Consider the following 14,508-nt stretch of genomic DNA (forward strand, 5'->3'; position numbering starts at 1 on the left):
ATAAAAGAAAATATTAGCACTTTCACCATTTACTGTAGAATTTGGAAATAATTTACTATTTCCTACTAAAATGTGTTCTTTTTCTTCTTAGTTTGACAAAGTGCATTCCAAAGAATAGTTTCCAAAATCATGATGTAGTGTGCATGAATGGGCCTGAGGTGAACTGGCACTTTGTCCAGTGCTGGATCCTGCCCTATGTTTTGTTTCTGCCAGAATAGACTTCATTCATCCCTCCACAAACATAAATTGGATCAAGCAATTTTAAGAATGTATCTATAACGTGCAAAGTTCCTCTTTGCTTACAAAAATAAAAAAACAAAACAATTGTCATACTCTGCAAAATTATATGCATTTATGAAAGATTTTAATATTTTTACCAAAAAGTTGGTCTCCTTTGTCATGTTCGTTGGGGATATTGGGTTATGGTTTTCTCTGCTTTCCAAAACAGTTTTTCAGAGGATGTTATTGTTATCTATTCTCAAGTACTTTAATTGAGTTTGGTCATTATCCCTAATGTGATTCTTGATATGTTTTTGCTTTCAAATCAATATGTATATATACTGTTTATCTCTAATAACGGTTTCCTAAACATGTTTTCTGTCATTTATCAAGGATGTAACATCATTTCCTCCACAGTGAGACTTCCTAGATTCATTTTCTTTTTAATGAAAGCATTGGATTATAAGATACTAGCAAACCCGCGGCGTACCATACGCCGCATAATCAGGCCGGTTTTTTAATGATTTTTAAACACAGGGGGAAAATTAACATTTGAAAAATCGATAATGTAATGAATCAGCAAGAAAAGCAACATTGTAACAATGCATGGAACAAACCAACACACAATCGTCCGTGACTGAAAACTGGCGGACCGCAATCGCGCCTTCTCCTGCCAGACAGAGGGATGGGGGTGCGCTCAGGCTCGGAGTGTTCAACGGGAGGAGAGAAGAAGGACGTCCATTCAGCTCCCTCCGTCATGCTAGTCTGCTGATTTCTCGTTCAGTATGCACTGACCGCTCATGTGCCCACCTCCAACTCATCACTTGAATCGTTGTCGTCGTTACAAAGTCCAGATGCACCTGTGACTCACGTAGATGTTTCATTGCTCTGTGCAGTTTTGGCTGCTTTTCTATATATAATCCACCAAGACACCCGACCACGGTAGTAGGGAAGTGGGAGGGGGGTATGTACAAAGGGTAGGGATTTAACCAGTGGGAGCGTATGAGTCGCACTTAGTGGGAATTCCACGATTTGCTGCCCAAATGGGGTTCAACGGCCTACCCACACCTCTCTGTGCCAGGTAGATACACACTCAATCTCATGCATAATTATTTATTGAATGCTAAACACTTTTGGAAAGACCCGGTTGTCTAAAACGGGTTGGTGTGAGAATACAACAGTAAGTGAATGAAAAGATGGAACTCTGGAGAGAGCAAAATACAACACAATAGTAAACTTGCGGCATAACAAACACCGCATAATTATTTATTGATGGTTGAACACTTCTGGAAAGACAGAGTTGTCTAAAAAGGGAGGGTTTGAGGATACAACAGAAAGTGAATGAAAAGATGGAACTCTGGAGAGAGGAACATATAATTATCCGGGAGTGAAGAAGACGCACGTTTGTCACGGATGCGAATTGCTGTATGTAGCGTGTAAAACAGTTTGCTATGGTGCACGCGGTCGTGCGTCGTAACCGAAAACTTGGTTTTTAAAGACTGCTTACTTCATTGTGTTTTAACCTCAGTTGTAAAGGATTGTTTTAAGGATTCCATGGGATACCCTCGCAAACCGTTTTGCACGCTGCATATGGCAACTCACCTCCGCGAGAAACATGCCTCTATGAACATTCAAGGTGGCTCGGAGGTACATGAGGCCTCTACGACAGACAAATATAAATGACGCCGTTCTTTCTGTGTCATCGCGTCCGAGTTGGTAGGTGTGGCTCTGCGAGTTGTCGTCGTATCTAATGGTTTTGGAGTTGGTGGGCGTGGCTCCTCCCTGCGTGTGCTATAGGTGTCTTACTTGTTGGCGGCTTAGTGAATCCACGCCCCTTCCGGCGTGCTTTCCATTGGTTTCTTGCCTTAGTGAATTATATATATAGATTTTTAGTCAGGGGACATCTGTCATTCAGGAATAATAGAAGTTAGTGTAAACATGGTTTATGAGGCAATAATATAAATAAATTCATTTAAAAAGCTTAAGTTTTTAGCACTTCTGTATAGTAAGAACAGCAAGCTAATAAAACAAAACTTTAAAAATGTCTTTTTCTTCTTCTTAGAATTAGTATTGTTTCCCATATAGTAATGTATAGAAGCTGCTATGTTACTCCTTATTTTAAATGTGTGACATTTAGGCACAGGTGGTGATTACTGGCCTGAGGGTGCCACTGGGTGATTGAAAGGGATTTTGAATCTAGTCAGTACTCTGTGAAACATTTGGCATGTAGCATATATGGTCACAACACATTACACAGAGAGCGTTAGGCAGAAACCATACTGCATGTACTATTCCAGAAATAGTATTGGGGGATAGAAAATTCCCAGAAAAAACAATTAATGACTTAGAAAAATAATTTGATACATTTTTGCTTTCTGTCAAGTGGAATTAGATCGTCTTTGGTGTTATGCTGTTACAGTTTGTCTTTGTAGTATCTGAAGCAATTCAAAACTTTAAACTTATTTTGTGCCTTACTGATATAGTGTACCTGAATAAAATGTAAAAATACAGGGTGGTGCAGGGAAGAGGGAAATTTTTAATTGACATTTAATGCACAAATAAATACATTACAAAATACATTTAATGATGAAATTTATTGTACAGGATATGCAATCAATGATGGTAATCAATATCCATTTTATGTTTTGAAGAAAACATCATGAAGGTGTTGTCCATTTCTCCGTACATATTATGACAGCCTGTTGTGGAAATTCTGCATTACTTGATGTAACATGTCAAGAGGAATGCCAGCAATTTCCTCTTCAATCCTACTTTTTAGTTCAGCAATGGTTGCAGGATGTGTGCGGTACATTTGGCATTTAAGATGTCCCTACTGAAAAAAAATCCCTAGTGAGATCTGGGGATCTCGTAGGCCATGGAATGTCACCGTTGAGTAAAATGACATGCCTTCCAAAAAAGGCCAAACCCATTTCTTCGAAGTCACCCATGTTATAATCGCATGAGCAGACGGGATACGATCATGACGTCCCAACTGGTAATGACAATGAAATTCCCTTTGCACAGCAGTCACACTCTCACCATTCTTTTAAAACGCTTTCACATTGAATGTTCGTTGAGCACCACACAACTGCTCCAGTATAACTAATGGCAAGGGGTTCTAAACGAGGTTGCATTGGTCTCAAACAACTGCTGACACCCCAGGGTTGCCAACACCTAGTTCCAAAATTTCCTGTTTGCCTGCACCACCCTGTATATTTAACATATTTTGACCATTTATCATAATTGCTTATTACATTATAACTGTAGACAATATACATTTAAAAAAGGGAAAGAGAAAAAAATACAAGATTTCAGCATAAGGAAAAAGTTACATTTCAAATTACCTATTCCAGCCCTGTTTTAACCAGAATCTTCTGAGAACTGAAACCCAAAACATGTGACATTGAGACTGCTGCTTTTACCACTCTAAAACCAATCTTGCATATTGTTATTTTAATGGATTTATGCTGCATTGTTACCTTCAAGGCCTTTAATCCCTCCTAGACATTAACCTGTGATATTGTTCTCCCCAGTCCAGCCACAGAGCTATAAAACAAGTGTCTCGCACCCCTCACATCTTTGGACACATGGTTCAGCAGACAGCATAACAGCTGTTATGGGTACTTTCTTAAATAATAGGAATGCCACATGTGATCACCTACCCTGAGAGTAGTAGGGTACAAAACCATTTTCTCTTGCAGACTAATACATTACCAGTATTGGGGAGAATGGCAAGCTGACCAGTTAGAATCTGAAACTGAAAATTTTTACATACAAGGTTTTTTTAGTGGCAATGTTCAAAATTGTGTGTTTTTGGTTTTTTTTGCATGTCATTTTATGTTTTAGTTTGTAGTTTTTTGGTGTTTTAAGTGGAAAAGTGCAAACCACTTAATCGGTATGATCTTCTGACTCGCAATATACTGTGTACCATCAATGGAGCCTTGGTGAGAGGCTAATGATGGCTTTAATATAATTTGATATGCATTCAAATACAGCTAAGGGACAATAAGAAGAAAGCTATAAAATAGTTTAAAACAGGCTTTAAGTTGCACAAACAAACTGAAGTAACTGTGCAAAGTGTCATTCATCAGCAAAAATAACATCATGCTTGGTTATGGTTATGAGCTGAAATTTCCTGTGGATGAAACCAAGCAAAGCCACCTTGAAATGGAAGAATATACTACGATTTCTAAATATTAAGGGCACCTTACTTAAATAAGTTTTTTAAAATCAAGTACCATTTTTGTGTACCATTTTGGATATTCAAAAATAAAACGGTTAAGCTGTTGATTGAGCATTTGCTGTTAGTATGTGGCACTCTGTTTTACTGTGAACATCTACTGAGTCTCCAAACTAGTTCTTTGTTTGCAGGCTAACATTAAAAGTAAAGTGGAAATCTCTGAATGATGTTGTATAGGCAGCCTGGCACAATGAAAGATAAAAAGAAAATTCATCTAGCTGTTAAGCAGCTGACAAAAATAACAAGCAGTGTGCAAAGCTTGTAATCATTTCAGGGACCCTGTTAAGCAAAGCTAAATCCATAGAATTTATGTTTACCCTGCTGCAGGGGCACAAAATAATTTGCATATACTACTTCAAAATGAGACAATAGCTTGAAGAAGTGCTTGACATTTCCAGCAGCAGAATTAGCAGTATAATCCTCCATAAATTTTAAAGCGACAGATTGGTTGATGTGCTTCCATTTCATTGACAAGCGGAAAGAAATACAATTTGAGGACATGTGGGAGTCGTCTCTTTGATGCCTTACTAACTCTGTGAGTGTATATTATGCATATGAAAGAGATAAAGCTATGAAGTAGCCTTCCACAATGCATGTAAATTACTTTTGTAAACTTTATAGTTTAAACAGATAGTTTGTGTAATGCCAAGTTTTTATATTGTAATTGTTCTTATTTTTTCCACTTTGTTGGCTTTCTTGATGATCTAAACAACACCTTAATTGAGCTGCCATCTTTGAAAAATAAGACAGAATTACTCAAATTGGCTAAATGTTCATTAAACAAACTAAGGTTAAGTTTAAAAAGATGAGGTTGTGTTGAAGTGTCCAATGTATAAAATAAATAAAGTAAAGAGGACCCTTAAGAAAAGTATTTTAAAAATAGTTCTTGAATAATATTTTAGTTTTAAGAGCAAAGGTAACAGGACTACATCTGCCAAAATGTTGAAAAGGGGAAAATATTTTTGGGGAATTGGTAACTTCAAGAGATGGACATTTAAACAGTTGAGGGGAGAAAATGCCAGAAACAGTCCTAGCCATCCATAAAGATAACAAATGATATGCTGTAATAAATTAGGAAAGCTTCACATAGTGGTGTTGTGGTTAGCACTACTGCCTGTAGTTTCAGGCACCTAGATTCAAATCATGATCCTTTCAAAAGTTTTCCTTTCCAGCTTCTGCAGTTCTTCTGTCACATACAGATTAATTGGTGCCCATAACATGCCATGACTTCTTATCTGTGCCTGTTTTGCCATTACGTAAGTCCTTATTCCATAAAGAATGTGATCATTCTTTATAACTGTGTACATCACTACAGATAAAACTAACTAAAGTTATCATTTACAACATATAGCTGTACAGAGCTCAAGAAGAAAAGTGTTAAATGTTTTTATATATGTTTATGTGCTTGGTGTATACTGTAAACTAAAGTGAGAGGAGTGGGAGAGCGATGTTTGGTACAGTATGGTAAAAAGCAATAAGAATATATTGTATTTTCCTAAAATGTATTAGTATCTTGTGAGACAGCTAGGACAACAGAGGTTTAGTTTTTAAAACTTTAGTCCCTCTAGCCATTCCATGTATTTGTTAATCTCCATCATTACTAACATGACTATGTTAAAATATTCTATAGCATTCAAACACTACTCTTTTTGCCCTTCTTCCATGTTGAACCACAATGTATACTATAAAACAACACACCCTGGTTATTTAATTGCCACCAGTATGTACTGATAACACCCAGCAGTCCTGTTACATATCTCTCTGCATAATTTAATACAACATGAGATTCACTAGTCCAGGTATTTTTTTTTTTCTTCAGTTTTTACTGCTTCATCAGGTTTTGAGCTTTCAGTAGTGGCAGATATTTGGGTCATCCCTTTCCATGCTAAAGTATAATGAGATGTGTATCCTGATGTGATTTTTTTTTAATCAAATAGACTAATATACTGCATTAATGCTGGCTTGTATCTCACACAGTACTGTGTTAGGTTCAAAGCCATTGACAGTTTTAGTCTTGTCCATTCATTTTTTTTTTTCTCACCGAGAGCACAAGGCAGATGGATAGAGCATTGGTGTAGGATTGGCATGTCCGCATGCAGAAAACCTTTTGTTTTGTGTGTTTTATTTTTCTTCTAGAAACCGGCCTTCTTAGAGGTCCACATTATTCACAGTTCAAAGCTAGTTCAACCTCCTGAGTTTATGGTCCCTGAACTTTACAAAGATTTAATTGGCCTATATTGCAAAGCATTGTTGAGTTGTGAATATGTGGTACTACTTTTTCATTCATGTTTGAACCAGCAATAAAAATAACACCATCTTTCTAATGGTATTAAGTGTCAAATATATATTGAAATTTAGAAATTCTGAAATGGGGTTCTTTTTTTAAGGAACTGTAATTGCTGCTTTGTTAGTTTTGCAAATAATTATAATAATTTTTTTTTCTCTCCCATTTAAATGACAGATATTTTAAAGTTAAGGTAAATGTTAGAATTTTTCAAAAAATTTTTATTTTTTTTTGTTTTTGCTCATTGTTGAATCACTTTAATTACATGTTGTTTTTTTTTTCTTCCCACTAGGTGTATTCTTCTTCCTCTGCTGGGTTTGAAACCTCCATCACAATCCCTCTACATTTTGGTAGATTCTATGGATGAGGGACGTTACTTTGGTGAGGCAGAACAAAGGACAAGTAGCTCTTCTCGATCTATAGCAGAGCTTTTAGCAAGCCATCATGAATTTTTTCCTCCCTGGCTATTACTTATATGCTCTGCACGGAAGCAGAATAAAGCTGTCACCAAATTATTTACAGGTATGGCTGTTTTGCTGTTCCTACTTTTGGTCATTCATTTTGGTTTTTCCTTTCTAATTCAGGCAAGAATAAAATTTGCAGTCTTTACTCCGTGTTATCTTCCGGTTTTTAATTAGTGCGGATTCTGCATACTCTAAATTATATAGCATGAATACCATAAATAGTAGAATTCTTAGGAATTAAATTATTTTTTATTATTTAGATTTTTTGGTTTTTCCTCTTATCTGATACATTTTATTTTTTATTTATTATTTAATTAAAATATCAATTACTGTAGATCCCAGAATACAGGCCGACCCGGTATATTAGCCGAACCCCTTCTCTACCTACTAAATTACATGTATTTGCCGATGACGGTATTTAAGCCGACCCCTTCTCCAAGCAAAATTTTCTAAATTTCCTTAAAAGTGTCTCTTCGGGTATATTTGTAATGTTTATCGGCGAGAATTTGAGACTGCCGGCATTTTTGATATATAATATAATGTGCATAATTTACCAAAACACCAATAATTTTTCTAATGTACTAACTAAAAAGTTCTAAATAGTGCCTAGCCTACTTCGATTAAGCTAGGAGCATGGCAGTGCGCATGGTCGCAGCGGCTCAGGGCTCTCCTTTTCAGTGCACTTTTCTGTTGTTTTTGTACTTTTTTTTTTTTGTCCTTGTTTGTGCACGCTCGGTTCGGTGAACATCCGCTACACTATTCAGAACCTTATAGACATCGGTGTCCAGAGCCAGACATCTGTTTCGAGTGTTTTTCATCACACACACAACATCCCAGACAACGTAGCGAGACCAGCGGGCTCTCCGTGGATTGTTGTCTGGTCTAGGAGACGACACAGACGGAGGAGGGAAAGAAAGGCGTTTTGCTAAAGCTAAAAAACAACCATACAAGCCCTATACAGAACTTTATTCTGCACTGAAGGAGCTGCTTTTAATCTCATTGTAGAATGCGTATAGTGACAATAAAAGGAATTCTATTCTAGAAATAATTTCATACTGTACTCACCATTTAATTTGACATCTTTGGGCTGCAGGAAGGGAGGAGATATTTCCACACAATGTCCATCTTCGTTTCGATTGCGATCGCTTTCTTTTACCCTCTCTTCCTTCCTTAGCAATTATGTGTCTTGCTTGCATGGTCTTAATGAATTATATATATATAGGTAAATCACTGCAATGACGGAAATTACATCCACAAACACATGTATCTGGGCTCCGACTGACGCTACTAACGCTCTCGGTTGTTTGTTTACAACCGCGCGCAAGCGGATACACGTGACCGCATCCGTTTCGTAACGCAAGATGTTGGTCGTAAATCAAAATAAAAAAATTTCATTTTAAACTTCATGATAATTTATTATAAATTTTATTAATAAAATCAACAACTAAAACACTTTTTTGAATAAATTCTTTATTTAATTTAAAGTACCGGCATGCAAAGTTACTTCTTCATCTGAAAGCTGGCTCTGTGGTTTCGTCATTATTTACTTCCGTATTCATCGGCAAAACCGGCATTGCGCTGGAAATCTTGAATCTGAAACAATACTCGTTGTATAAACCAGCCCCCAAATTCCAAGCCAAAAATCTAGGACAAAATTCTCGGCTTATATAACGGGATCTACGGTAAACATGTTTTAAAAGTTAATGTTACTTTATAGGTGAATTTTAAGATATTTAAACAGGGAAGTGCTTTATGTGTGTAGAATTTTCTTTCTCACCGAGATGTCTTAACTTATAGATTTAAAATAACACATTTCGGGTAACATGTTCTGAGGCATCATTTAGAAGCAATGTACACAAGATAGGAGTCAGACCTGGAAATGGCTCCAGTCTGTCATAGAGCCCACTCACAGACACACCCCCCACACATTTTTAAAGTGACAGCTTTCATTGCAATTATATTCTTACTATGTTATTTAAAACATTTTTCTTCATTCTTACTGTTACTCTTAGAATAAATATATTAGAATTCCCTAACACTGTTGTTTTCTTATAATGTGGAAAATAAAATTGAACAAATTACTCTAGTTGTAGAGAGATAACTAATATGTAGTAGTATTTATAAAGTACATTATTATGCTTCAGAATAGTCAGCTTGGAATTTTTACACTAAAATACAGTGTAAATGCTGACACTGGATGTGCCTTTTAATAAGCATCATTTACCTTCACTAAAACATTGTAGTTTTTTTCTAACTCAAAGTGATCACTGTGTAATTATCATTACCATAATTTTTTTTTGTTTAATTTTCCACATATCTTTATAACTTCATTTGCTTTTATATTGATTTAATTAATTTGTGCTTCTGCATTGTTTTTTATTTAGTGTGTTACCTAAGCATTTTGAATACTTGCTTGTAAAATGTGAGAATAATTGGTTTATTCAAGTTAAAAAATAAGCATGTCACTGGGACTAGCTCTTTTAACACTTTCCATTTCTGAAAATATTTCATTCATTTTTTTATGGTGCTGTATTTAGCATATATTGTATCCCACTACCATTCTCAATGTGAACTTCTGATTTTTTTCAGTTTTTTTTTTTTTAGAGTAAGAAAAGTTTTTGCTAAGTTTGTCATCAGCAAAGCATCTATTAGATACTTTTGCCCCCCCCCCCATGATGTTTTTTTGTGTTACTGTTGGTACAATGATAAATCACAATCAATCAGTTAATATGCTTTTTAATGTACTTTTTGAACTGCGTGAACATTGTTATAAAAGTTTTTAGAAGTGTATATATGCTTGCAGAATAATGAATATCAATGATTTGTGTATGTGGCACAGTGGTAGCGCTGCTGCCTCGCAGTAAGGAGACCTGGGTTCACTTCCCGGGTCCTCCCTGTGTGGAGTTCGCATGTTCTCTCCGTGTCTGCGTGGGTTTCCTCTGGGTGCTCCGGTTTCCTCCCACAGTCCAAAGACATGCAGGTTAGGTGGATTGGTGATTCTAAATTGGCCCTAGTGTGTGCTTGGTGTGTGGATGTGTTTGTGTTTGTGTCCTGCGATGGGTTGGCACCCTGCCCAGGATTGGTTCCTCCTTGTGCCCTGTGTTGGCTGGGATTGGCTCCAGCAGACCCCCGTGACCCTGTGTTCAGATTCAGCGGGTTGGAAAATGGATGGATGAGTTGTATTTTTGCATATTATGTTAGAAATAAAAAATATGTAAAAGTGCTAAATAAAGAATTTAAGTAAATATATTTTATGAGCAGCATTTTCCTCATTAGACTGGTTGGAAAATATTGATCTGTCCTAGCCTGAGTGAGTGTGGGTGTGTAATGGACTGATGCCTTATAATTGGTTGGTTGATTCTTAACTCCCATTGCTGCCTGGAAAGGCTATGAGCTCTGCAATGCTAAGATGAATTACGTAAGGCAAAAAAATAAATGAGTGAAACTGTCTTTAGTATTTATTTTGGCAGATGCAGTATTCGTGACATGCAAGATCATCTCAAATAAATACTGCTTCTTAACAGGGTTTTTTTTTTCTATAGTTTACATTTTATTTTTTTAAATAATAAAGGGACATGGCTTGAGTGCACAGATGTGCATGTGTGCCTAGATCCCTTTTTATCCATTTTCCCATCTTCTTTTGGTTTCATTTAAGTTTTTATTTTATCGCTCTAGTATAATGCATATCATTAAGATAAACTGTGACCTGTCATCTTTGGGTGTCTGACCGATTTATTTCAGTGATAATCTTGCTAGAACTCTTTGTTTGTTTTCCAGGCAATGCAATGTCACTGTTATAAGTTAATTGAATGCATTTTGATTTCAAAGCATGCTCATTCTGGGCACTGTCTGTAAGGACATTTCTGGACTTCCTTTCATGTTTTCTTCGCAAGGTGAATGTCTAAGATAACCAGCCTCTAATTTGAACATTTCATATATGTACATTTTGATGAAAAGGAACTGAATTATTATACTTCATTTTTTTCCAAAGCACCTGGCACAGTTGAATGATTAGTCTTCTGTTTGTAATCAGTGCTACAACCCTTCATTTAATATAAATGAAGACAAGTAAATCTCCGTTAAGTGTTATTGGTATTTAGGTATAAACATTTTTATCTGCTTATTGCAGAAATATAATCGTAGATTTTTTTCTGCCAAATATGGTAGTCAAATATGATTTGTTGTCCATTTAAATACAGTATGTATTCAGTTTATAATGCTTGGGCTGTAAAGCTGTCAGACCAGGTCTGCTTAGGCAATACATTTTTGTAAAATTAACAATGAAAACCAAAGCCTAGCAGACTGTAAAGTGTGAAAGTAAATATAATAATGAGCACAGCGAATTTGCCTCTGGCAGCACACACCATCAACCAATGCTGTGGGAGACTCTAGGAAGGAGAGAAAAAATGTCAAATGATAACCCTTGGGCAGTGAATATAATAGAAGATCTTGCTAAGTGTATTGTTCTTGACAATTAACTTCTGTCGGTTGTTGATAATGTGTGATTTCAACGCCTCCTGACTGTGCTAGAACCCAAGTACAACATTCCAAGTCATGTCCACATCACAAAATTAGTCTTACCGAGGATGCACAAGTTTTTAAAAATGGATATTAGTGGCTCATTGTACAACATACCAGCTGTCAGCTTCACCACTTACATTTGGAGCAGCGGATTTTGTCCAATGTCTATCATCAGTTTAACTGCACAGTGTATAGATGAGAATTTTGCTCTCCAGCGGGGTATGCTGCATGCAGAGCAGTTTCGAGGCTCCAATACAAGCAAAACAATAGCAGATGCATTTCAAGAAATGCTTGGCACTTAGGCAATTCCGAAAAATCATGTGCATGTTTTGTTCTGTGACAATGGCAAAAATATGATTAAAGGCATTGTTGAGGCTGGAGTCCCAAGCTTTTCCTGTGTTGCTCATACACTCCAGCTGGCAGTAGCAGAGGGCGTTTTTGAACAGTGAAGTGTTGCCGATGCTGTGACAGTCGGATGTAAAATAGTTGGGCATTTTAAGCATTAAATCTTAGCATACTTCTGCTTAGAGTACATTCAGTATTGCCGCTCTACTCGATCCATGGTATACATCACATAGTCTATCAAATTGGTATTTCAGTTAAAAGCAGCACGTGTGTAAGTCACATAATATTTTTTTATGTGGAAACTAAATGGTAAATGCTAAGATAACTTACTTAAAACAGAAGTATATAAACTGTATAGTTAACTTCAGCTTAAGGACAGAGAGCCTGACATTGTTTTTCCTGTGTATTTTAGCACGAGTAAATAATTCACTTTATGATGGATTATCCAGAATTATCTATACTAATAAAAGGCAAAGCCCTCACTGACTGAGTAACTGACTGACTGACTGACTGACTGACTCACTCACTCATCACTAATTCTCCAACTTCCCGTGTAGGTAGAAGGCTGAAATTTGGCAGGCTCATTCCTTACAGCTTACTTACAAAAGTTAGGCAGGTTTCATTTAGAAATTCTATGCGTAACGGTCATAACTTGAACCTACTTGTGTACATATATACAGCCATAGCCTGCAGCTCGGTCACCGTGTGAGGCGGAGTTGTGCCCCTCATCGTCATGACTCCCATGTAATTGAGTGCCTGCCCATATAAGGCCGTCCGTCAGCAGCAATCCAATAGACACGCTGCTGCTAAATATTTTTGGGTGAAGGACTGTGCTTATGCAACGAAGATGAGATGGTCAGGGATAGACTAGTGTTTGGCACAAACTCAGCGAAAGTGCGAGAGAAACGTTTTAGTGCTGGGTCATAGCTAACATTAAATAAAGCCGTGGACATCGCAAGATCGCACAAGATAGCACAAGCACAGCGGAGAACCTTCGATGCATGTACTCCGAGCGGCTCACGTGAACTGACTGTGAACGCAGTACGCAGAGAACAAGCAAGAGCTCCAAAGAGCGCTAAACAAAAAACGCATTACACAATTGAGAAGGCAGCAAAAGAATATGAAGCGAGTGACGCATACAAACATATTCATAACTGCAGCTACTGCAGAAACAAAGCATGGTGTAAACCTGAAGTTTAAATTAAGTTCATAGACACGCTGCCGCTGGCGTTTGTCATGCCTACAACGAATACGATATTCACGAGATACAAGTTTAATGAGAAGACGCTGGGTATAAATGAGACTTTTGATCACTTTGTAACGGAGTTAAAATTATTGGTGAAGGACTGTGCTTATGCAAACAAAGATGAGATGGTCAGGGATAGAATAGTGTTTGGCACAAACTCAGCAAAAGTACGAGAGAAACTTTTAAGTGCCGGGTCTGAGATAACATTAAATAAAGCCATGGACATCGCAAGTTCGCAGGAGATAGCACAAGCACAGCTGAGAACCTTCGATGCATGTACTCTGAGCGACTCACGTGAAATGACTTTGCAGGACTGTGAAAGGTAAACAAGTGCATGCAGTGTGTGATGTCTCAGATAAAGAGGAAGATGAGCTGCTTATTGATGCAGTAGGAAAGGAACAACCCTCTGACGCTGAACAAGCCTTTGTACACATATCAATAGGAAGGCAAGGTGTAAAGTTTAAGTTTAAATTACGTTCATAGACACTCTGCAGCTAAATATTCGCAGGCAAATCCACAACTTAATACCGGGAATGCCTGTTAAACATCTTAGATTCACGAGTACCGATTTGGGTAGTGATCACTTCGATGAATGAAACCTGTTATCTTTACAACGGTTGACAACGAAGATGAGATGGTCAAGAATAGACTAGACAAACATGGAGTGTAACTTGAACACAACACATCCTCCAAATACGAAACTGATTAAAAGAAATAATGATAATTAAATCCTTGATGACAGCAACAGTCATAACAGTCACAAAACAATTACATTGTCAATCATGTTACGTTATTTTTAAAATGTTTCCTTTTCTTTTTCATAACTTCTTTAACACACTACTTCTCCGCTGTGAAGCGCGGGTATTTTGCTAGTGAGAAATAAAAGCCATTCCAAATAGTGACACTCCCACCACTATTCTTGACAGTAGGGATACATTTTCTCCTTAGACTTTTAACGAGAATGGTGTTTTGTTTTGTTCTGGAGAAAAGGTATTATTCTTCCAGACATCTGAAGGATCATCCTAATTTGTTATGAAGTAGCAGTGTTCATTGTTTTCACAGCAGAGGATTATCTCCTGATTACTTTATTATAAATGCTCTTGTTATTTCTCCTGCATTGCATTGTTGAAGTGTGAACATCGGATTTGGGTACAACAATAGAGGTCTAGAAATCATTGGCTGTGTTTCT

The 14,508-nt window shown here is 37.0% G+C and overlaps 1 protein-coding gene across 1 annotated transcript in view; it reads left to right on the forward strand.

Annotated features, from left to right (window-relative positions):
- Nucleotides 1-14,508, forward strand: part of ankrd50 (ankyrin repeat domain 50) — a 101,930-nt gene that overhangs the window by 50,659 nt on the left and 36,763 nt on the right. Inside the window, exon 3 of the mRNA XM_039751218.1 lies at nucleotides 7,036-7,265. Within this exon, the coding sequence (XP_039607152.1) occupies nucleotides 7,036-7,265 (230 nt within the window). The remainder of the gene's footprint in view (nucleotides 1-7,035; nucleotides 7,266-14,508) is intronic.

Source organism: Polypterus senegalus, chromosome 4 (assembly GCF_016835505.1).
Source record: "Polypterus senegalus isolate Bchr_013 chromosome 4, ASM1683550v1, whole genome shotgun sequence".
In the NCBI taxonomy this organism is placed as follows: domain Eukaryota; kingdom Metazoa; phylum Chordata; class Cladistia; order Polypteriformes; family Polypteridae; genus Polypterus; species Polypterus senegalus.